Source organism: Rhipicephalus sanguineus, chromosome 5 (genome assembly GCF_013339695.2).
Source record: "Rhipicephalus sanguineus isolate Rsan-2018 chromosome 5, BIME_Rsan_1.4, whole genome shotgun sequence".
NCBI classification, from domain to species: Eukaryota; Metazoa; Arthropoda; class Arachnida; order Ixodida; family Ixodidae; genus Rhipicephalus; species Rhipicephalus sanguineus.
In genome coordinates, this window is record NC_051180.1 from 57,938,635 (window position 1) to 57,962,787 (window position 24,153).

Consider the following 24,153-nt stretch of genomic DNA (forward strand, 5'->3'; position numbering starts at 1 on the left):
AAAAGATTACATCGTTTATTACCGGGTAGTTTAGCATGAGACATTTCATAGAAATCTACACGACCTCAATGACCGCCCTTGGATTATCTTATTTTTCTTACAGAAAATGCGACGAGAAATTCATAACCATAATGGCCACATCATCAGGAGTATGTACTGGCAGGAAGAACACACCAACCCTCGTCTGGCTAATTTACAAGCGCAAAAAAAGATTCACAAGTGATTAAAACTGATGCAGTGTTTTGAGACTAACATGTTTTGAGAGTTTAAGACTAGAATGAAACACTAACTTTCCTTTTTCGAAGCTAGCGATGCATGAATGATGCAACGAAATGCGAACTCGCGGAAACAAAATGAGGGATAGCGCAGAACAAGGAAGGGGTTCAATTACCACAATTGCATGAACCGTTTCCATGACTTCGCTTCTTGGGTGAATGGTCATACTGATTCCTCGCGTGGAGTCGCTGCTGTGCCGAATAAGAAGTTAAATAAAAGTGAAACACTCAACGCCGAGCGTGGCCAGATCCTCCTTTATTTTCATCTCACTTGTGCGCTGTAATATTCCAGTTTAAAACAAAAAACAAAAAAAAAAACAGCGAAGTATCAGCATCACCAAAAGCGCCGATTGTCGCCTCTATATTTATAGTGTCAATTATGAAGGCTTTCTAGAGACGAAGATATGAGAAACAGCCGTAGACACCCCTTCCAATCACCCTTATATTTACGAGTACCAGATAAGAGTTGCTACTTTACACCGAGTACTTGTGTTGTAGAATAGTGAGTGCCTGAGCAGTGATTCTTACCCAGAAGATTACTTCTTACGTGGTGTGGCCCCTAAGCGCTATACAGTGAGTATTATAAGTGCGTGCTCTTGGTACCTGTTTTGAGACTCATAGTTCAAGCGAGAAACTTAAGCAGCAGTCATCGTCAAACATTGCTTTATACGGAGCAGCACAATTCCTGACTCTCTCGTATGCGTCTTTATATATAGTTTTTGCTTTCTTTTCCTTTACTGGCTCACTTCCACTAACATCGTTTCAGTCATTCTGGAAGTAGCGAGCCATGCTGATAGCAGACCAAGGGAATTCAGATTTACTTTAAGCAAGAAAAAAAAATGCAGCCCATAAGGATTAATTTCAATCTGGTCGCACACCTTATCACTTAGTCAAAATGCTTCAAGAGGGTAGCAGCGACACCTTGATTGGATTCTAATATACTTGTTGCAGGAGGCTCGAGCAATTTTACCACCTTATAATTTCGCAGTGCTAGGGAAATGCTATTCGTTTCCAATGCATGATGTACAGGGTTCGATTTGCAGTGCCCACGGAGAGGACTTCCCCTACCAGGTGCTTGATTGTGTCTGGGCTCTCATCTCGGAAATCGCCCCATTGTCTGCGAAGATCTGCGAAGGTGTCCAGGCACCCCTTGTTCTGCTACAACCAATTGGTGAGATGGTCAAGCAACTGCCGCTGCATGGTGTGCCGTGTACCTCCCGGTAAAATAAACACAAGCGCGCTTCCAGCCCGGTAATCGGCAGAACGAAGCTTCAAGTCGATTGGGAGGCGATTCACCGTGTGGGAAACTGGCGGCGTGGGGACGCCATAACCTAAGTACAAAAATACCGCTGTCTTATTTTCACTCAATTTACCATCGCACCGTCGCTGTTAACTCTGCATTCCACAACCTGGGAAGTGCCGTTACTAAAGTAGTGCAAAGTACATACAAATACCAATGGTGCGTGTGGTACACTGCGCAATTAATATTGACTAGAAACGCCTACCTGGTTGCGAACGACAGGTTCCAAAAGCAACGGGAAGTAATATTTCATAGCATGCCATAGTGAGCAGAGCAATAAGGTGGATTAGTTAGTGTTCATTCATCTTGAAATTTGCACTAAGTTAAACAGAAACACAGCGCAGAACGAAAAAAAGATAATAATAAAAGACACACGACGTCTAGCGCATTTGTAGCGCTCGACGTTGTGGGTCCTTTATTATTTTTTTCGTTCTGCGCCATGTCTTTATTTAACTTAGTGCAACCTTTCAAACGCATGCCGTATGATAATAGGATAGCACAATGCTACTGCGCCGTGTTGCAACGTACGCATTGATTTAGATCTAAATGTAAACAGAAAGATTAGAGCATGCAAGCTGACGTCAAGAGCATCAAGCTCCATGCTAAATTCTTTTTCATGTTATGATATTCATGCGCCCTCATCTTACGTATATTCGGTAACCGCGCTTCCCGAGCAAATTAGGTGTAAGCGCCGGGACAGATACGTCGCCTACGCGGTAGAGACAGCCTGTTCTGAGAAAGGCGGCTCGTTGTCAATGAAGGCTGTGATGAGCTCGAACATGGCCTCAGGCTGGTCGTAAGGCAGCACGTGGCCTCCGTTGCGAACCACGACGAAGTTGAGGTTGGCGACGCTCTTCTTGTAGCCGTACAGGCGCTTGCCATCGGCGCTTCGCCAGATGTGGCGAGGTGCGTGAGACCACTTGTCCCCGTGCGACCAAGCCACATTGGCCAAGAACTTCTCCGTGTGCGTCGTGGGCACGCAGATGTCCAAGTGACCGCTGTAAACCAGCACCTTGTAGCCGTTCTCCAGCACCACAGTGAACTGCGGCACCGCCGAGCGCATAATGTCGGTGATGAAGTGGGCTGCCACGAGTTCGCGGCCCATGCTGAACCCTTGCTGACCCACGTGAAGGGCGCGCCGGATCTCGGGCTTCTGGACGAACGCCTTGTACGCCTTGCTACCTTCGGGCTCCGTGTCGGTCAGGTAGTTGTAGTAGTACTCGAAGCCCGTGACGTTCTTGAAGAAAGTTTCGTGCGTCAGGACACCGAAGAAGAGTCTGTCCATCATGATGCCGCTCTCGACTGTGTGACCTGCGCGGACCATGTCGACCGCGTCCTTGGCCACTCGCATCATGTAGTCGGCGGCGCTGCGGTCGATGAGACCTATCCCGTAGATGAAACTGCCGAAATCCATCATGTTTATGGGGTCCGTCAGGCCGTTGCCGTAGGCGATGCCGCGGAAGTTAATCTGGACCCGCATCGTGTCCGCGTTCTCGTGCAGCGCGGCGCCCACAGTCGGCACGTACTTACCTGCATGTCACGAAAAACAAAAATAAGGACGGGGGATTCGTATTATTTAATACCATAAAAGCGCAAAATGTTGGAAATATTGCGTAAATGCAAAAAGTAAAACATGCACCGGAACAAACACAACTCTACGTAACTAAAGAAAATAGCCCGCGGCTGTAGCGAGCCAGCTTTTTTTTATGTTCCTTAGAAATGTCCTGCGTAAATATCCTGCGCAAATCGAGCGAACTTGTGACGTCACTGTAGGCTCAAGGAGGAACATAAATGCGAGCGGAATAAATGAAGACAGCTCGTACTACATACAGTAGCGTAAGTCGAGAAAGTTGTCAGGCAACCTATTCATCCTATTGAAGTTCACAGAGGACAAAGGTGCCCTTTTTTGTTTTTGTTTTATTTACTGTGCTTTATTTCTAACAGGCCGAAAGTAGAAACTGGGTCGAAGTTAAGGTAACGCTGAAAGTCGGCTGTCTCAGTAGCAGCAGCAGCAACAGCAGCAGCAGAGATAATGTTGCCATATTTATTATTGTTATGTTTGCTTACTTTTATTGTGCTTTCTCTTTAGTTGTTTTTGCTTTTCTTGGTGTTTACTTGGGTCAAATATTGTACATCGACATTAGCATTGTACAGAATGTGACTGCAAGAAACCTAGAAAGTCAGTATCTTCAAAGTAAGATGCGCCGATGACGGCTGCACTCACAAAACTTGTCTTTCGTAAGGGCGTTTTTCCTTAGTCAGCCTGCTTCGCTAATGATATGTCTCGCATCGTGATTGGTTGAAGTATTCCCTTACTAAGAATTTTAGCTTAAGACGTTTTTGTGCATACGTGCCCTGAAGCAAGCATTGCGATATTAAAAACTGCGCTCACCGGCGTAGGATTCACCCGCGATGTAGAAATCGTTCTGAGCCAGCTCTCCGAACAACGTGAAGAACTGTTGCAGGAACTCCAACATGTCGCGGCCAACTTCGGTCTGGTTACGGGCGTAGCCGGCGTCGTTTTCAGTATAGCTGTATCCCGTTCCCACGGGTTGGTCCACGTAGAGCATCGAGTAGCGCTTCGTCCATGTGAGATCGCGGAAAGCCACCTCGTTGCCATCCTCGGACAGGTAGTAAGGACCATGTTCATTGAAGAAGCCCAGAAGCGAGGACGTACCAGGTCCCCCTTGCATCCACAGTATCACCGGGTCATTCTCTGGATCTTTCTGACAAAGAAAAAATACAAACGGCAATTACGAATGCCAATGTAGCAGTTCTGAGGAGAAAGCCTTAGATGCCTGATCAACCGCGAAAAGCAACCCGCGGCGTCGGCGTCAACACGAGGGACGCAAAAAAGATAACATGATGACGTCCTCATCGCATCACAGGCTGCCAAAACTTGACGTTATTATGACGTCACTCTGATGTCACCTAACGTGACGTCACTTGATGACGACATCACATGACATCGTTGCTTGGTCCAAAATAGCATGATCACGGTGCGGCCGATCCTGGAGGCAATGGAAAAGCCCCATTAGGTGTAGGCTGCTTTCGGATGGAGGCGGGGGGGGGGGGGGTCGAGGGAGGATTAACACATTGACTGAGAACAAAAGGAAGAATATGGCTTTCGCATTCGAGTCGTCTTAGGCGAATGCATTGAAAACCTTGTGAGTTTTCTTTTTTTTTCTTTTTTTTTTTGAAACAGACTAGTACACCTAATGCGGGAGTGCCCGTGGCCCCACTAAGACCCAATAGCAAGCCTGAAACGACCGCACACATCAACCTCCTTGCCGAGACGTTGGAGGCCAAGATCTCCACACGGGACCTGGACGATCAACGACGACGCGTCGCCAGAGCCCGGGAGGCGATTGCGGTCAGAGTATTTCGGTAATGAGGAACCCTCACACCTATGGTAACCCCAAGCTTACACGGTCGATAACACTGTTTTAGCAATAAATGTTTCATTCATTCATTCATTCATTCATTCATTCATTCATTCATTCATTCATTCATTCATTCATTCTGACCAGCAATATTTTTTTGCTTGACACCTCTGCTTTCCGCCTTCTATTTCTTCTGCCGTTACGACGCTGCTGAGAAATGAAGCGTGAACGTATTCTTTTCTGAATGTGCAGCTTTGCGGACTGATCATTTTTGCTCTGTTATTTGTCACCAGTGTGCGCAACCAAGAAAGTACCGGTGATGAGCTCGAGCATCCATAGCTAGAGAAGCATGCAGAAGCGGCCCTACACAGTGTCGTTTATAGGACGACCAATACCCTCCCTAAACATCTCATGGCTAAGGCTGGCCGTTCCAGATGCAGCTATGCAGGTTGTTAGAATCTGCGTTTCCCATTCACTCTATTTGATACTATCACCGCCTCGAAGCCAAGGCGGCTTGAAGGAGTACATCGCTATGGATTGATGATAAGGTGGAAAACCACAGCGGACACAAAACGGATATCTTTCACTGGTAGCCCATTAATGTAGTCGGAATGGCTCTTAAGAAAATGCTCGAATGTGCTCTCTCGCAGGCTTTTAGAAGTGTTACGGACAATTGACCCATAACTGCTCTATCTGACCCAGGAAATGACCACTTTGGTTTTTTTCATGTACAGTTGGTTAGTTGGTAAAAGTTTATTAGTAGTCCTGAGAGACGCGACTAGCGCGCAGTGGACTCCTACCACGTTAGGACTTGCAGGCTAAGCCTGACCGCCGCATCGGGGGCTTTCTCAATGTCCTAAAGCTGATCCCCGTTGTTGGGGTTTCTGATGGCGGAGCACCACTTTGCTTGGTTTGCTTGATCGTTGCCCAGTAACGAAGGGTATCATGTACAGTGTACAAACGCTTTTTTTGTATTACACCCCGTCAAATTGCTGCCACCGCCACTAGCATCGACCAGCATCAAACATGCGCCACGAGCTCGTCAGCACAACGCGTATAGTCATCGAGATAATATGGCGGCTTTGGTTCCACCACTTAGTTGACTGAGCCCCTGGAGACTATCTAACCCAAGTGATTATCGGATGTGGTCTCTCAATGCAAAGCCCTTTAGGAAAAGCTGCTCTAGTTGCTTGAATGAGTCTCTTGCTTGCGAAGATTCCTTGCGAAGAGCAAACGAGAGGCTCGAACGTACCATCGATAGTGGGGCAGCACGACAACGTCAACGCCGACGACAATGTCCCTCTCAATCATGAGTATGATCGTTATTATCACAATAAAACTAAAATAAAACGACGTGACAGCGCCACCTTCATCTCCCCGAAACAAACATTCGGGCTAAGAGGTTGCGTAATCATACTTATAGATTGTAGCACCATCTGAAAGAACGCAAATGTCACGATAAAGTTACCATAACTCACCAGTGAAGGCACGAACCAGAAGAATAGGTTGCTATTGTACTGTGGATTGACTGTGATGTAGCCAGAGTAGCTGGGCACCTCGTAATCAGCCCCGATAGGTCCGACCTTGCTGGACGACTTGGCCTCCTCCAGATTACCAGCATTGATGAGAGGCGTCAAGAGCAGGCGTTCTCCTGCAAGTGAATGAGCTAAGCACAGAGGCCTCCCGGAAAATAGGACCCTGCTAATTTCTAGTATTACCTTGCGTTCATAGCCAAGTTACCACATTTGGTTTTTATTTTTCATTAAGTGGTCCTTCGTTCTATAGAGTTTCATACAATGATAATTAACTAAAAAAGGCGCTGCGGTCATTTATCTAACGTGACGCCATATTTTTTTGTGTGTGTGTTTTGATATAAAAATATATTGTTGGTGCTTCTCCTACTCTTTGTGATTCAGTCGAGCTGCTGAAATTGGAACGTTTTCAGAAAGCGTTCGGACTTCTTAATATATTTTCTGAAACTTAGTGCCGTCATTCTAACGTTCTGCAAAATCATTCGGGTTTTCTTTAATGTTTTCTGAAACATAGGGGTAGTTGTTGTTGTAACTGTAATGTTCTATTAAAACGTTCGGGTTTCTTAGAATGTTTTCTGAGGCATTGTGAAGCTTGGTGCTGGGATTGTAATGTCTTATGCTTGCGCTCGTGTTTTTTACCCTTGAAGTTGCTTCCCTGATTCATTAGCAGTGCGCAAGCAAGCTGCAACAGCTTCAAGCTTACGTGCATCTTAATCTAGGTAACATTTAGCAAGTGTTATTTACCATGCTCACTGAATTGTTATTTTAACTCTACAATATACGCAAAGCAAGCATAGCTATTACCGTACGACAATATTTATTAAAAATTGTGCTTCATTGTGTTTAACACGAAAATCTGCAAGGTTCATTAGAATATGGAAGAACGTTTTGAGCGAATCCAGGTACGGCGCTGTTTTTCCCGAGCACGCCGATACCGGGATTGCCAAGCACATTCCATTTTCCAAAGCAGGGGTGGCCGCCAGAAAGCGCTCCAACAAACAGCTTTTTCGGGGCAATCGCGATAAAGATATACGGTTGATCCCAACTCCAGCGAAAAAAAAAATTGAAGTCATGTGCATAGCCACATCTTCCAATAAGCAGTGAACAAGCGTTTCTTTAAGATATGGGCTTTCGGATGGGCCAACATTAAGATGGGCTGCTTTCCGCCGGTCCGCCGGCCACCCCTGCTTTGGAAAATGGAAAGTGCTTGGCAATCTCAATATCGGCGTGATCGTGAACAACAGCGCCGCGTGTCGCGATTTTGCGGCTCCGGACACCGGTCACGTGTGCTAATATTTTTTCTGTTGAGACTGCACATACGATGAAGTCTATGCTGACGGAGCTGTCATGATGGCGGTGTATGCTGACACTATATTCAGTGCCGCTGTTCCCACTGGCTGTGGTAGTATTAAAGTTAGGATTTTAAGAACCAAAATTACGGTACACTCAAAATCATCGTGGTACACAACAATAAGTCTAATGTCACCGATAAGCTGTTTTCCAAATACCCAAAAACGATATCAATTTTTGAACAGTTTGTCAGCCTTCTGTGTCCTTCTTTTTTCTTTCTTTTCTTTTTCTTTTTACTCTAGAAGTGTAATTTGGAGCATTACATTACCTCAGAATGTAGACATAGGGAGCATTCGCGCGCGACTTCGATGTCATTTGACGTTTGACAGCAACCCCATTTTTATATTGCAAAATCTCAAAATCTGCATGAATGCTACATTTAGGACGAGTGCATTGGTAGGCTATATATAAGAAATCGACGGAATAACTCTTATGCTCTAAATTCTGACTGTCACATGAGTACTTTACCTTAAAAGCAAAAATAAAAAAATGACGTATCACTTTGTGTGTTTGTCCGATAATACTTTCATTAAAACATACCTCCCCCCTCCTTAAATAAAAGAACGTCAAAACAGAGGTATTTGATGGATGTACAAGAACCGGCAATGATAGGTGACTGATATCAGCGAGGCACAGCCTTGACCGAGGACAAAGTTTGCTGATGTTGGGCTATTATCACTGCGGCAAAAAAAAAAATAGTGCAGGCTCATTTTGATTTTTATATTATTCGTATTTGTCGCTTCTACTCTCATGTCAGTTAGTGTCACTTACTGTCATACTCACATGTCATTTAGTAACTCGCCTTTATAGTTCTATTTAAAGTTTTCGACATGTCTAAATTGTCTGTTAAAGCTGACAAATGTCATTCAGTAAAAATTATAATTACAACATAGGTATATAGTTATGTGTAGTTGCCTCTGTCGTGCACGAAATAAGGTCAAACGCGCAACGTTGCACACTAGGGTAAGCTCCGTGACAGCTTTGGAATTTGATTGGTAAAATCTACGTTCACATAGGATCCATGGTTCGACGACGCCTGAGTTTTGAGTTGACCGAAGTCTTGCTTTAGCCGATCTTAGCCGGTGCTGGCAAAAAAAAAAAAATTCGATGTTTTTTTTTGTAATTTTTAGCTGCAAACATGCAAGAATGTTTAACCCCACATTATCCACTGTATCCTATTTTCTACACTGAGTCTGATGCGGCGTAATTACTGATTAAGACGCCTAAACCTTTATTGAAAGCTTGTTGCAATTTCGCTATACAATAGTAAAGCTTTAGTGATGCATGTTTCAATAATGTGTGCACTAATTACAGCGTTTTTCGTGATAATTCTGTTATAACTCAAATAACAATTACTTTTCTTCTACAAGTGCGCTTTTCACAACCAGGACGAAAGGCGACCACTTTGTGGTAATTTTCTTTCAGGCTGACCTATTGGTAGGCATTCAGGCAGTGACATAGCCAGGGGGGGGGGGGGGCACACCGGGCCCTTACCCCCCCCCCCCGAATATTTTTTCCTATGGCATACAGAGCTCAAAATGACACTTGACCACATCTGCCTGCCCGGCCCCCACTTCAAATCAAGGAAGTGCCCCCACCCCGAAAAAAACCGCCAGGCCTGCGCTGAAACCGCAGCACAGTCACAGCGAAAGCTGGAAGAGCAGCGTTTCTAGAGCCCGTTAAGCTCTCTTGGGGCTACAAAACAAGTACACTAGAAAGGTACCCACTGCTCCATAAATCACAATTTTTTTGTGAAGTTGGGAAGCACCTACTAAGCCATTATTCGTCATTCTGCGGAGAAGCGAGGCACCAGCTACACGTCAGTAAGGCATCATGTGCACTTCGTTGACGCGACGACTGATGACGATGAAGAATTATGGCTCAGCCCTTTGTAATGGGTTGGAATCTTTAAACGGCCCACCATTTATGTAATTTGCATTGGGTGACGCCCGGTCACTATTTCCCTCTCCCGTCATGCTGTATAACATACGTTGACGTGGGAGAGAGACGGGGGGGGGGGGCGAAGAACTTTACTGAGACCCCGAGGAAATGGATCATGCGCTTATGGGCTTCCTTGGCAACCAATACAAGTGCGCTTGCGAGGAACCCACTACGCTATAAATCAGTGTAATTTTACTGAGACCCCGAGGAAGTGGATCATGCGCTTATGGGCTTCCTTGGCAACCAATACAAGTGCACTTGTGAGGAACCCACTACGCTATAAATCATTGTAATTTTTGAGAAGTAGGGCAGCAGGCACTGTGCCATTTTTTGTCATTCTACGGCGAGCGTTGGTACCTGCTATACGCATGTAAGGCATTATGCGCACTTTGTTGATGCTGTGCCTGATGACGATAAAGAATTATGGCAGAGTCCTTTGTAATGGGTTGGAAGCATTCAACAACCTACTCGTTGCACAATTCGCATTGTGTGACGCCTGGTTACAGAATTCGCGTTGTGCGACGCTTGGTGCTTATTTTACTCTTCTACCACGCTATATTGCATATGCTAATGTGGTTCCTTTCCGACAGGAAGCCTGTATAGGACCTTTTTGCAAAGCAGTTTCAAGCACCGGCATGGCTCAGAGGTTGAATACTGGGCTCCCACGCAGAGGGCCCAGGTTCGAACCTCGTTCCATCCTGGAGTTTTTTTCTTATTTCGTTTTTTTTCTTATTTCGAGCGATACTGGTTACGGACACCGGCGGCGGCGGCGGCGGCGGACAACTACGGCGCCAAAAACGGCCGGTGAAATGATCTCATAACAGCTTTCGCTGTAAAAAAATTCTGCCAAAGCCCCTGCCTTCAGGGTTAAGGAAATAGATGGAAAAGGACCGCTTTCGTGGCTCACTTAGTTGCCACAGCATCGTTCACGTAGCGCAGAAGATGCGAGTTTGTCTCCCGCCAATTTGATCTCTTTTTTTTTTCTTTTTTAGCAGCAGAGCTGTTTATGCCAGCCGTTGTTTGAAATCCGCGAACAGAAAACTATCATTATCATGGAATGACACGCGCTATCTTCGACCCCTTTATCTACATCTTCATCTTCTGCTCCACTCGAAGAATACGTCCGCCCATTTGTCCAGTGGGGGATGGAAAACTGTGGTGGGTGAAAGAACGAGTCCTGAGAGAGAGAGAGAGAGAGAGAGAGAGGGAGAAAGACAGAAAGAGAAAGAGAAATTCTTGGCGAAAAAATTTCTTGACGAGGCTGCCAGGATTCGAACCCGCGTACCCACGATCCGAAAGCGAGCATCGTAACAACTCGGCTATCCGGACACGCTAGCAGAGCGTAACGTAGCCTTCTATAGTAAAATATACCAAGGGAGTGGGAGAGGGAAGTGAGTGTGAGGGGGAGAGGTGTAAGGCCGAGGAGGAGAGAAAGGATAAGGGGAGAGAGTAAAGCATAGCATAGCACGAGAAAGAGAGATATAGAGAGAAAGAAAGCCGGGGAAAGCAAACACACCAAGAAAGAGAATGAACGAAACAGAAATAGAAGAAAGAGACAGAAATAAACAGAGACAAAGAAGACATCGAAAAACTATAGAGAAGAGAGAAAAAGAAAGACAAAAATAAAGCGAAACAAAGAAGGCCGCGCAGCTCCGCACTTCCTTCAGGCTTGGCACCACTGGGGCGAAGTTTACTTAACTTTTTCTGTGCACTTTCACTTCAATTTGCTTTATTTTTATATTCGGCTATTTTAAATTTTCAAGCAGTTTATCTATTATTTCGTCGACTACATCGCATGTTTGCTTGATGTAATCGTGTATGCTGAATGTTGAGCCGCTTGGTGACACCAGGCAATTGATTAAATGCGAATCCATAAAACGATTCCTTCCATTGTGAAATGTCAAGGAATGTTTCTTCTTGCATCTACCTTTATTATTGTTGTTTCAATTACTCTAAATGACTTGGTCATTTGTGAGCGAAAGAAATGCGATGCAGATATAGGAACCCGTGTACGCCATATGACAGGCACAGCATGCGAGGCCAACAGAAAAATAGGCCAAGCGAAGCAACTAGCACGTTATTTGTAGTTTTTAATTGACGTTTAGTAATTATGAGATAATGTTAAATTAATCAAAGTGGGCGAAAAGGCAACTCTCCGCCGGTGCGTACCAAACCTCCAACTTTCAAATTACGCGCGGTGCTTTACCAACTGAACTGGCTGTCGTTCCCGCATCCCCATTTTCTTGGTTATTTAGTTACGTCGACGCCTACCTTCATTTGTTGCACCATCCAGGCCACCGTTCTCATTGCTCACACTGGTCTCATTGTTTGCCACAAATTCCTCCACTGCCTGGTCTCTGTAACACCACAAGACAAGAGAGTTCTCTTCAAAGAAGTGCACATTGGCGTGTCATAGAATCGTTATGCATACTTCTCCTATGTTTCCGTATAACCCAAGAAAATTATCCGTCTGTAGTCGGATACAACTTTAGAAGTCCACGGCATTTCCTCCTGAGAGGTGGACGCACACAAGCCTGCACCAATGGGCGCGCACTCCAGGCTGACGTCATGAGTGGGACGGGGAGTGGCCCCGCCTTCGGAGAACATTGCCGAGTGCATGAGCGGGACTATTTCTTTAGTCGCGGAGGCTATCGACTGCCGTGCTTGGGTCATCTGGGCGTGGCCTCTCCGGACTTCTTAAGTTGTACCCGAATATAGTCTGGTAATTTTTTCTTGTTCGATGAGGAATGTAATTAGAGTGTATTACGAAAAAACGGAAACAAAGTTGGCAACTCAGGATTCGCCGAAAAGAATAACGCATACTCTTTTTTTTTTTTTCTTGGAGTACAGTAGCAAAATGCGAACATACATCTTTACGGTCGTGTCTATTTTTGTTGCCTTTTTTTTAAACAGTATGTTAAGTTTGACTAATTGGTTAGGTATCACACTGAATGGAAACGGCCTCCTGAGAAAATTAAGACCAGCACTGCCGGCGTTCCGTGCAGCGAAATGTTCATAGTTAAACACAAACTGCGATCTCGTTCAAATGTGCATACGGGAGAATTAATCATTACAGCTTGACATGATTGTACGAAGCCGCAAACAGATAGATAGATAGATAGATAGATAGATAGATAGATAGATAGATAGATAGATAGATAGATAGATAGATAGATAGATAGATAGATAGATAGATAGATAGATAGATAGATAGATAGATAGATAGATAGATAGATAGATAGATAGATAGATAGATAGATAGATAGATAGATAGATAGATAGATAGATAGATAGATAGATAGATAGATAGATAGATAGATAGATAGATAGATAGATAGATAGATAGATCTGTTGATCATGTTAACACGTTGATCATGTTGAAACGTTGATCGTGTTAACGTGCTTTGTCGCCTTGCTCGCTATTTTAAGATGTGTCGGGTGATGACTATATAGTATCACTGTATCACCTTCCTAGTAAAACATAGATTGCCTATGAGCTTATCCGGCCTTCACTAAGTCACAGTTCATTAGAAAAATGCAGTATCGTCGTTGCGACGTGTGTTATCACCATGCAGTTAATCAGTAGGGTACTTAAACTCTGCACCGCCATCCGCGGAGTGCAAGTTAAAGGCAGCGTCGTTCTAAACCAGACCAGATATCTATCCTATTTTTTCTTGTCGTTGTTCGCTCTTTCGCGCGTCTTTAATACACGACAAAGTGGGCAGATCACTGGAAGAGGCCTTTGACCTACAGGGGACATAAGGGGATGGCGATGACCACGGTGGATGACGATGACCACGGCGGCGACGACACAATTTGTGACAAAGTTTCAAGCGCGCTGAGAGACGTGTAAGGAATCTTGAAACGAAGAGAAGGTGGCCATAACATACTGTATACCGACTGGCTCAAATGCAAGAAGGCCTGAGGTACCTGGCGTGCGGAGATTAAAGGGACACTAAAAAGCAAAACGATTTTTCTCATATTAGTAAAGCACTCTTTCACGATACCAAACACACCACGCTTGCTGCGAGATGGCGCGCAAAAACAAAACGTGGGGGGCGACGCCACCTTGAAATTTCCGCACCATTCGACGTGACGTCACATGCTTTGACGGTGTCTACTAGGGACGACGTAGTTCCTAATCGGTAAAAATAAAGTACATTGTCCTCTGAGGGGGCCATAGACTTAATATACCAAGTTTGAGGTAATTTTCTTGAGCCAATGGCGCTAAAATACGATAAGTACACTTTGAATCGTGACGTAAAGCGGGGAGAATTCGGCGCGAAATTTAAAAATGAAACTTTGAACTTTATTTTCTCCTTTATTAATAAACCTACGATGGCAAAATTAACGACATTAGAGTTCTCAGAGCACAAGTTATCAATCTAAATCGATTCATCGTTTCTCTTTAGTGTCGCTTTTAGAGATGAAATAGAAACCGTAAATGCACTGCGTGCGCATGTGTTGTTCAAACCATCCTCGAATATCCTACCCCCCTCAATCTTCAAAAAGCGAAGTAGCTTCATTGCAAGTTCATCACGCTGCGGTTGCATGTGCACACTGTCGATGACAATGACTCAACAGAAGTTTTGATCCTCTTTCGGCTTTCTTTTGCACGCTGAGAATACTCGAAGGCTGTTATTATTCGAAGGTCAGCGTAAGAGTAATTTGTCGTTGTCAACAAAACACACCTGCTGTAAAGTAGGCAGGCCGTTAGCACTTTGAGGGACTCATTCTTGTGTTTCTTGAAATATGAGACGTCGCTGAGGTTGCTACATCGTAGCCCCATATGAAGGCCCCACGTAAACATAATGAGAACAACAACATATTTCTCAAGCCGAATGTCTCGGTCTTCCTGAATTGTTACGTAGGGCTGCCTTTCCGTAGCAAGTACTAGAGCGTAAACACACTAGTGATGCAGAACTATCGGTAAATTGACTATCGATAGTATCGATAGTTTCTTTGAAACTATCGATAGTGTAAACAGACTATCGATAGTGTAATCGGTAGTACCATCGTTAATATTACTATAGCGATATTACTGCCACGCGTGTTCATTGCTTTGTTTTGACGTATTCGGGTTTCACCCACAAAGACTGTTAGCAACGTTTGACGCAGACCGCGCCGTAATCTTTGAGAAGCTTCACAATTGCTTGAGATCATTCTGTTAAGATTACGCGCCGGACGCGAATAGTCAAGTTTATTCGAGAGCTTACGCGAGCGCCAGCGATAACGCTGGAAGGCTTGATGACTGATGTATAAAGGACGACGCGTTCCATCGATGTACAGATCACTCAACGGCTGACGACTGCTCCCGCCGCTATCAGTGCGCAGCATGTATCGCTTGTATTTTGAGTTTTGATTTTCTGGGCACAAGTTCGCCCAAATAAAGATTTCCTTATTTCCCAGTGTTGCTGCAGCATTTTTCACCGTCACAACCAGGTGACAATACTATCGATAGTGGTGTGAATAATGATGCGGTTGCTGGCCGGCTATATTGCCAAAATAGTTGCGATAGCCTACTACCAGCTTCGCTTAATTTATGAGCATTTTTTTGGCAGAGAAATTAATTATTTCCGCAGTGAAAATGGCGGAAAATATCCATCAATAAATTCATATCCGAAAGCAACCAGTTACACCTTACAATTAACTTCTTGATATTTTTCTTATTTTGAAATCCTAAAATGTAATATCAATTTGAAGCCGATAGTACCATCGAATTTTTTACTATCGATAGCGCCATCGATACTATTTTTCACCATCGATAGTTCGATAGTGAGTCAGCTATCGATAGTATCGATAGTACCATCGATAGTTCTGCATCACTAAAACACACACGATGCGAATACCGCTCAAACGAAATGTCTGTGAAAAGTTGCCTAGACTAGACAACTCTCCATACGGAGCTCTCGAGTCTCCCAGCGTGAAAAAAAAAATCACAACATATCCACGGGGGCCTAGCCAGGTGACGTTGAGTTTACTCGCGTCTATTGTGGACCGAATAAAGTTGTTTCACTCACTCACAACATATCCACGGAGTGAATGATGATGAGTGGGCGAAGCTGCGGAGGTTCATCGGTAAACCGTGAATCTTCCGTGAATTCTGCCCAGTACATCATCACCGACGTGAGATCGGGCGCGTTTATACTAAAGGTTCGATGAGTTATGACGACTTGCAGCTCACTTTAATTTTACATGTACGCTGTGAATTTTCATTGTTTAGAAAACCATTGCTTTAGAAAACATCTGGCGTCTTTCGTTAAGCAGCTGGCGTCTTTTCGTTTTGCTTTAGAAACATCTGGCCTTCTTTCGTTAAGCAGCTGGCGTCTTTTCGTTTTGCTTTAGAAACATCTGGCGTTCTTTCGTTTTGCTTTTACAAAACATCTCCCGTCTTTCGTTGGTTTATTTCATCAATCAACGGCGTTTTGAACAAAATTATTATTGTTTAATCACGCACAGGAGAAATCTCACCAGGCACTACCTTGGAGGAAAAGATTGGCTGCTAATGGGAATGAGAGACAGAGGAAGTCGGCTTTTAGCTAACGCTGCGTATTTTTTATTGTTCAACAACGCACAGGAGAAATCTCCCACCAGCACCACCTTGGAGGTCAAAGCGTAAGACTGGTTACACACTACGACTACGACTACGAGGGACGAACGGGTGCCGCCTTAAGGAGCTTCCCCCCTAAAAAAGAATACCAAACACACATCGGAATCACATGCCACCGGATTTCAGTGATTCAGTAACAAGAACTCGAACAAACGGTCGCTGAGTTTATCCAGTACAACGCCTGTAGTGAACTTTGCGCCAACGCCTAGTTGAAGAAATATACTTGCTCATCATCGGCCCTCACTCGTACGTGGACCAGGAGAGTCGAGCAAAGCAGCAAGAGAACCGTGGTCAGTTGCATCCCGGTGCAAACGTCAAGACTTCTCGTCCCAATGTGCCCACATGTGAATCTGCGACAGGTCGCTTGTCAGGTCCCTCGATGTAGCTTTCCTTTTATTTTGCGACAGCCGGCAGAGGAACTATCAAAACAGTAAAACAATTAAGCAGCAGTGGAACTCATTACCCGCATCGACGGCGCTCTGGAACCTATACTGGAACTTGTATTTTGTCCTTTTTTTCGTACTGGGACTTTGGCAGAGTTGTATTTCACAGCAGCCTCGGCCTGTTGTTATCCCGCATGAGCGCGCGCTGTCTGCTAGCTGGAAATGAGGTTGAAACCGAGTGCAAGAGGGGCGCAAGCGCATGTCATGCTCAGAAAATACGCTTCGAGAAAGGGCAGAATTCGCGCACCGGAGAGGGAGTACAGCCCGGCAACTCGCTGCCCTTGAGCAGAGTGGAGTTTTATGTATTTTCTAAGAGTGTCAAGTAACAAAAATGAAATCCGAGAGGCGCTGATCGTCAGCAGCACGCAGTGCATGTAGTCAATGCACCGCTGTCGTTACCCGCTGCACTGCCCGAAGGCCATAACGTGTAGACGGCGGAACTGAGGAATATTTTTGGGCGTGTCGGTTCAGTGTCAGCAAAAAATTGTGAGGTACTTATTCATGCATGGTCGCGAAACTTGAAGTACGTGTGCACTTTGTACACATGTACTTAAAGCCACGTGTGTATACATGAGCCTTTCGCATTCAAGTGTTACAGAGAGTGTAGCAAGCTGCCGAACCTTTTGACCATTCCTCACGAGACAGCCGGCACAATCAAGTGGCCTCATGTTTCAACAGTACATGCGAGAAATACAGCTTCTCGAGATCGCACTTATATTGTACTTCAAAGGCAGAGTTAAGGAGTACTGACACAAAATTTTGAAGGCGAGATAACTTGTGGAATAGATTTGTGTGGACACACACGCGTCATCTACGAAATATCAACGTATAATATAGCCTAGAACACACTTAAATCAACTTTAATGTGAGTGTCGCGCCATTTTATGCAAAACTTTGATGTTAAGGTAATCATAAAAAACATTGGATTTGTGATGTAGTTACTTGCCCCCCTCTTAAGAAAGTGGGACATGGGTAAAACACGGTCTTCAGAGGAGTGGAAGTAACTGCACCACGAATGCCTACCAACTAGCACAAAGCAGTATTAATTTCAAAGTCATAGTATTTGTTTTCGCAAAAGACAAATACGATTTTTTTTAGTGGACTCATTTCTTTGTGTCAAGGGAGTGAGCACGATCTCAGAAGCAGCACGTAATTGAGTGTATTCTCTGATGTCCGAGACCGCCGTTCTGATAAAAGGATCACCAGGCCTGCGCGGAACACGCAGCACAGTCAGAGCGAAAACTGGAAGAGTGGACTTTGTAGAGCCCGTTGTAGAGATTCTGGGGGCAGCAAATACAAGTACACATGAAAGGTACGCACTACGTCATAAATCATGGCAATTTTTCTGAAGTAGCGAAGTTCCCGCTATGCCATTTTTCGTCATTCTTCGGAGAATCGTGGTACCCGCTACACATCTGTAAGGAATTATGTGCACTTTGTGTTGTGGCTGATGAATTATGGCTGAGCGCTTTGTAGTAGGTGGGAAGCAGTGTCGCGGAATGGGCGCCTCCATTCCATTCCAATTCCATTCCGGGGAATTAGAACCTGCCGCAGTTTTATTCCTTTCAATTACTCGGAATGAAAAAAAAGTTGGTCCATTCGCACTCTGCGAATAGCCAGGCAGTCCAATTTCATTCTTGTAATTCCTCAACGTAGGAACGGCATCTTCATAGTTTTATCGAGTTAAGAATGAACGACTCATAAATCTGATGTCATCAGATGCATTAAGAACGGCAAAAGTACGTAAAACACGTTACCAATGTCGAGGGATAGTAGCTAGCTCGGTGACATATATATCGTGCAGTACAACCACCCTACTAATTCCCTGCTAAGAAATGGTTCTTATTTAGTATTTAGCTGTGTGTCTTATTTTCTTCTTGTGTACGTGTTCTTGTGCCGACTTTCACGGTGTTCAAGGTGCAGGAATACTTCTCGCGTGCATAGCCAGTTCTCCCGCTACCTATAGTATTTGCATGGTCAGCATGTTTGAACGAATGGTGGTGTTTTAATATTGTTTAAGATTAAATGTGTTAGTGCTCAAATGACGACATAGCGTATTTTTATTCTGGAAGAAGTAGTATTGAGGAGATTAAGCAGTTTTGCCACGCGTCTGGAGCGGTCGTGAATATGAATAGAACTAAGATTTGGTTAATGGGGAACAAAGCCCTCTAGATCTGCTGGTATTAGTTGGAACAGTGCACCGTTTGGTCACCTTGTGCCTTAGCATCGAATACGGAACACTGGGCCGCACTGCTCGTCAGCACTAACGTTTGTCAAGCGCGCCTCGCAAGTATGACTGGGGTGAGGAGAACTTTCTGTGTTCGCCTGTGCGCAGGTATGCAGTGTCTTCCTTGCCGCAAAGGTTATTTACGTGTGTCAGGTACTAAACTGCTCGTGAGAAAAAGATTATGCTGTACATAAAGCATTCGCCATTTTCGTGTGATGGTATCAATGCAAACCAACGCGCCGGGGTAGTTTGTTTCTCCCTTCAGTATCTGTTGGGATAATGCATTTGTTTGTGCACTAACTTGTGCCTTGGTTTGTAGTAGGCGCGTTGCTTATAAATGTAGCAAGCCTGTAATCAGCCAAGCTATTTAAAAAATACTGCTTTATTGTTAAATTCGAAGCTCTGATTTACTAATGCTTGAAGTTTGAAAAACAGCAGGTGGACGAAAACGTGCTCTATTTTCGGAAAAGGACACAATTCCATTCTCATTCCATTCCGTGCAAAAGGCGCTTATAGTTCCATTCTCATTCCATTCCTCCAAGCGTTGCCCCCATTGCTAGCTGAAGTTCCTAACATATACCTGGACACAGCATATTGTGAATCCGGCGCAGAGATGGCATAAACAAGCACGTAATAAATACCTACTCGATATGCACTCCTTCAAAGCGTCGTGAAACGCGAAGATAAACGCGACGCGCGTCGTGTCTTCCCTCTAGCCTGGCCGTTCATTCTCACAGGGCGAGTGCTGAACGCGGTGCCACAGACAGGCGAGCGTTGGAGAGCTATTTTTTAATAGGGATGGTAGCTATGAGTGAGGCTTGGGCTAAAGCCATCGCCTCGCAGTGTGTTAAAGCGTTGACGAAGTTACACTTCTCCTATTGGAAAGGCACCGATTGGGATGGTCATGGCAACGGCGCGTTGCCAGAGCTAATCGCGGAGGCCACGCATTACTCCAGACGGCGACACCACCCCGCAATCAAAGAGCTCTGTGAAAGGAAAGTGTTAGAGATAAAAGGCGCGTTCCTGTATAACCTCCATGTGTTTGGCGATAGCGCAGCGGGCTAAACGCCCCTCTGCCATTGTCGCGAACCGTGAGGTCGTGGATTCGACTACTGCCAACGGAATTTTTTCTTCTAGTTTTTTTTTCTTCGCCATCTGATGGCGTTCATTTTGCTGACGTATTTCCGCGACGGAAAAACGTCATGAAAGTCTTGGTGGACCCCGGCATAGAACACTTTCTTGCTAAAAAACTATTTGAGAGTTGTTAGCAGCACTGACATTCTGATGCCGAAAATGGCGCCAAATTCACAAATAAAACCTTGACCTTCACTTTGTTTCCTGATAGTGAACCTATAGTAATAACTGGGGTTTTACGTCCCCAAACCACGATATGATGATGAGGGACGCCGTAGTGGAAGGCTTCGGAAATTTGACCACCTAGGTTTCTTTAACACGCCCCTAAATCTAAGCACACGGGCCTCTAGCATATGGCCTCCATCTAAATGCGACCACCGCGGCAGGGATTCGAACCTGTGGCCTTCGCGTCAGCAGTCGAGCACCATAACCATAGACCACCGTAGCGGCTTCTCTCAGTGAAATCGTAGTGAGCCTAAACAACAATACAGTTCCCAAAGGATGAATAATCAGTATAAACTGAAAAAAAAGAATTTATCCCTTTAACGCTATAGGTTATTGCTTACCTATTGGCCTGCACGACGTTCGAGTGCAGTACGCTGCAAATTCAGCAGCTAAAGACGTGTCTAGCTCCTGGCTTGACACTGCTGCATCGCCCATACACTGACTGTCTCTGTATTGTTTTCGCACGCGCGCATATCAAAATCGAGCGAACATTTTTTTTTTCTTTTTTGAGAACCTGGAATAGTGTGAACGCGCAGCTGGGTGTCGTTGGAGGTCATGTCCGGGGCGCCATTAATTATTTATGCCTTTCGTGACGCGTTCTTTGCAAACTTCGATAGTCATAACAATCAACGTTATAGCTGGCTTTCCATCTTTTCAAAGTTCGTTTGTTCTGCGCAGGCGTGTTTTATGGCATGTCCACGCTAGGTTTCTGCAAAAAAAAAGTAATAATACAAAATGCGCTGCTGACTCACTCGGAAACGGTTGTACGAAAATAGGTCTCGATTAATGGGCTGTTTCTGAGCTGCTAAAAACTATTCCTTGGCCATTGGCGTAACTAGGGTTTTTAGGGGTTCAAATCCCACCCTGAAGTTTTTGCCTTTTGTATGTGTATATGTAGACATGCAAAATAAAAATGCCGGGGGGCTTGGACCCCCATTCACTATCACCCCCCCCCCCCCTCGTCGATACGTTTTATGCACGCGCACATATACAAACGCGCGCACGAACATACATAAAGGATGATCGGACCCCCCCCCCCCCCCCCGCAAAAAAGCTTCTTTCTATGCCCGTGTCCTTGACAACGCTTCTGTGAAGCTAGCCCCCATATTCTCAAAAGTACCTCGGCTGAAGTTGCTCGATCACTCGACCGAGTGATCACAGCGCCACCACCAAACTAAAGACGACGTTGCGATTACGAAGCCTCGCTGCCGATTATCGCAGTGACTACCTTGGTGACTATTCCTTCCTAGGGAGTGGACGTACGTTCTAGAATGCGTGCGTTACAGGGGCGTAGCCAGAAATTTTTTTCGGGGGGGGGGGGGGTCAACCATACTTTATGTGTGTTCGTGCGTGCGTTTGTATGTGTGCGTGCCTATATACGCAAGCAAAACTGAAAAATTTCGGGGGGGAGGGGGTTTGAACCCCCAACCACCCCCTTGGCTACGCCCCTGGTGCGTTATTAAGCTTACAAGCGACCGTAATCCACCGTCTGTCGAATCGGGGTTTGTGCGTGCGTGCGTGCGTACGTGCGTGCGTGCGTGCGTGCGTTCGTGCGTGCGTGCGTGCGTGCGTGCGTGCGTGTGTGTGTGTGTGTGTGTGTGTGTGTGTGTGTGTGTATGTGTGTGTGTGTGTGTGTGTGTGTGTGTGTGTGTGTGCGCGTGCGTGTGTGTTTTACACGCATTATAGTCGACTGTCTATAAATGCGTGAAATTTACATAATTTGATGCCAATGTTCAAGAGACCAAATTTAAAGCATGTGGTAGGGTTAGAATGAACTACAGCGTATTTTATGCGAATCATTATATAATTATTGTACAGTCACTCATGCTATATTTTTTTCATAAACCAAATTTAACGATCCGCTCAAATTACATGCTATAGTTATTTGCTGGCAGATAACCATCGCACGTATCGCATGGCAGATAACTATCGCAGGGAGTTCCGTAGTCTTGAGAACATCCTGGCGTTGTTTTTCTGCTTCTTAATTCTTTCGGTTAACCCCCTTGCAGAACACTAAGAAGATTCAGACCATAGAATTGCCCTCGAAAAAAAAAACACCGAAATCCTAACCACAAAAACTAACCAACAAAAACGACTGTTACTGGAGTCATGGTTCATTCAAAACATCGAGAGCAACTTGAACCGTTGCAAAGAAAACCTGCCGTCAGTGTACATGCAAGAAAAGCAAGGTAACCCGAGCCTGGATTGAACTCAACCGTCGCCGGCCGCCCACAGCCGCCTTAGCCCATCAATCCCACGCAACCGCAGCAACCACAACCCCCTGAACACTCTCACCACCAAAGAAGACGCACCGGCCTTCACTGTCCTTTCGGAGCACCTAGCCTGCCTGTGCGACGCAGACTTTACAGAACACGAGCTTGCGCGTGTTTTGAAACGCAGACGTTACCGCAGCGCCCCGGGACCGGACGGCATCACGCACAACATGCTGCAGAACCTCGATGACAGCCAACGCCATCTCGCTGCATTCAACGAGGTCTTTCGCAGCGGCTCCCTCCCGGATTGCTGGCGTACAACGATGGTTGTGCCGGTGCTGAACGTGGTAATTAGCCGCGATACCTCAACTCATACCGGCCTATCTCTCTCACCTCAGTGCCGGAAAAGACCATGGAGGCAATGGCATTTCATCGCCTCCAATGGATATCCAGTGCGCGCGGCACTTTCCCACCTCAACAGTGCGGCTTTCGTGCCCTGCGCGCAGGGGCGGCGCCAGTGGGGGGTTTGGGGGGGGTTTGGGGGGGCTCCAGCCCCCCCAAAATTTCCGCCTGCCCCCCCCTTTGCCCCCCCAAGAGCAAGCATAGTCAAAATACAATGCATATGTTCCCAGCCTCTCAGCCCCCCTGAAGGAACCCACTTGTCGTGGGTGCCCCCCCAGTAAAAAAATCCTGGCGCCGCCCCTGCCTGCGCGCCACAGCCAACTGCATAGCCGCGGTCGTCGGCACCCTTGAGCAGGCACTGCACGACGGAGAGACAGCCCTGCTTCTTCTCCTCGACGTGCAGTCGGCATTTGAGTGCCTACCACACGCTGCTATCATCGACGCGGTTTGTGCGCTAGGAGTACAGGGCAAACTCCTCCAGTACATCAAGGCCTTCCTCACCGACCGCTCACTGACTGTCCGTGTGGGGAAGGTGTCCAGTACTCCACGCCCTGTTACCACCGGTGTGCCTCAGGGGAGTGTGCTGAGCCCCTTCCTATTTAACCTGGTCCTCGCACCTCATTGAATGCCTCCCGAAAGGTGATACGTTTGCTGTGCGCGCGGTGATATACGCGGACGACATTGCCCTGTATGTGCGCGGTCCCATCCGCTACATCAACGCCGTCCTCCGGTGCCTCCAGAGTGCTCTCGTGGCCGTGGCCGGATTCTTGGACGGCATTGGCCTGCGCATCTCGGCTGTGAAAGCTGAAGCACTCCTTGTGCATCCGCGCGCCAGTGCTCGCCGCACCACTGCCCCCATCACACTGCACGGTGTCCCACTGCCGTGGAAAACACACGTGCGCTACCTTGGCCTCACCATCGACCACAGACTCCAGTGGAACAACGAGGTAGGCCGTGTACGCCGTGAAACGCGCCGTGTTGAGTGCTTCTTGCGTCGCATACTCGTGCGAGGCGACGGATGCCCCGCCTCCTTCGCGATGACCATTTACGGGGCCATTGGGATGGCCAAGCTGCACTACGCGCTGCCCCTGTGTCTCTTGCGCCCCCTCCAGTGGCAT

At 46.0% G+C, this 24,153-nt stretch overlaps 1 protein-coding gene across 1 annotated transcript; it reads right to left on the reverse strand.

Annotated features, from left to right (window-relative positions):
- Positions 1-1,485: 1,485 nt before the first annotated feature.
- Positions 1,486-24,153, reverse strand: LOC119394673 (venom serine carboxypeptidase). The gene is made up of 6 exons (XM_037661986.2): positions 23,749-24,153; positions 16,734-16,810; positions 12,053-12,138; positions 6,437-6,609; positions 3,968-4,301; positions 1,486-3,105 (listed from the first exon to the last, which is right to left on the reverse strand). The coding sequence occupies exons 1-6, from the start codon at positions 24,151-24,153 to the stop codon at positions 2,285-2,287; spliced, it is 1,896 nt and encodes a 631-aa protein (XP_037517914.1). The 3' UTR covers positions 1,486-2,284.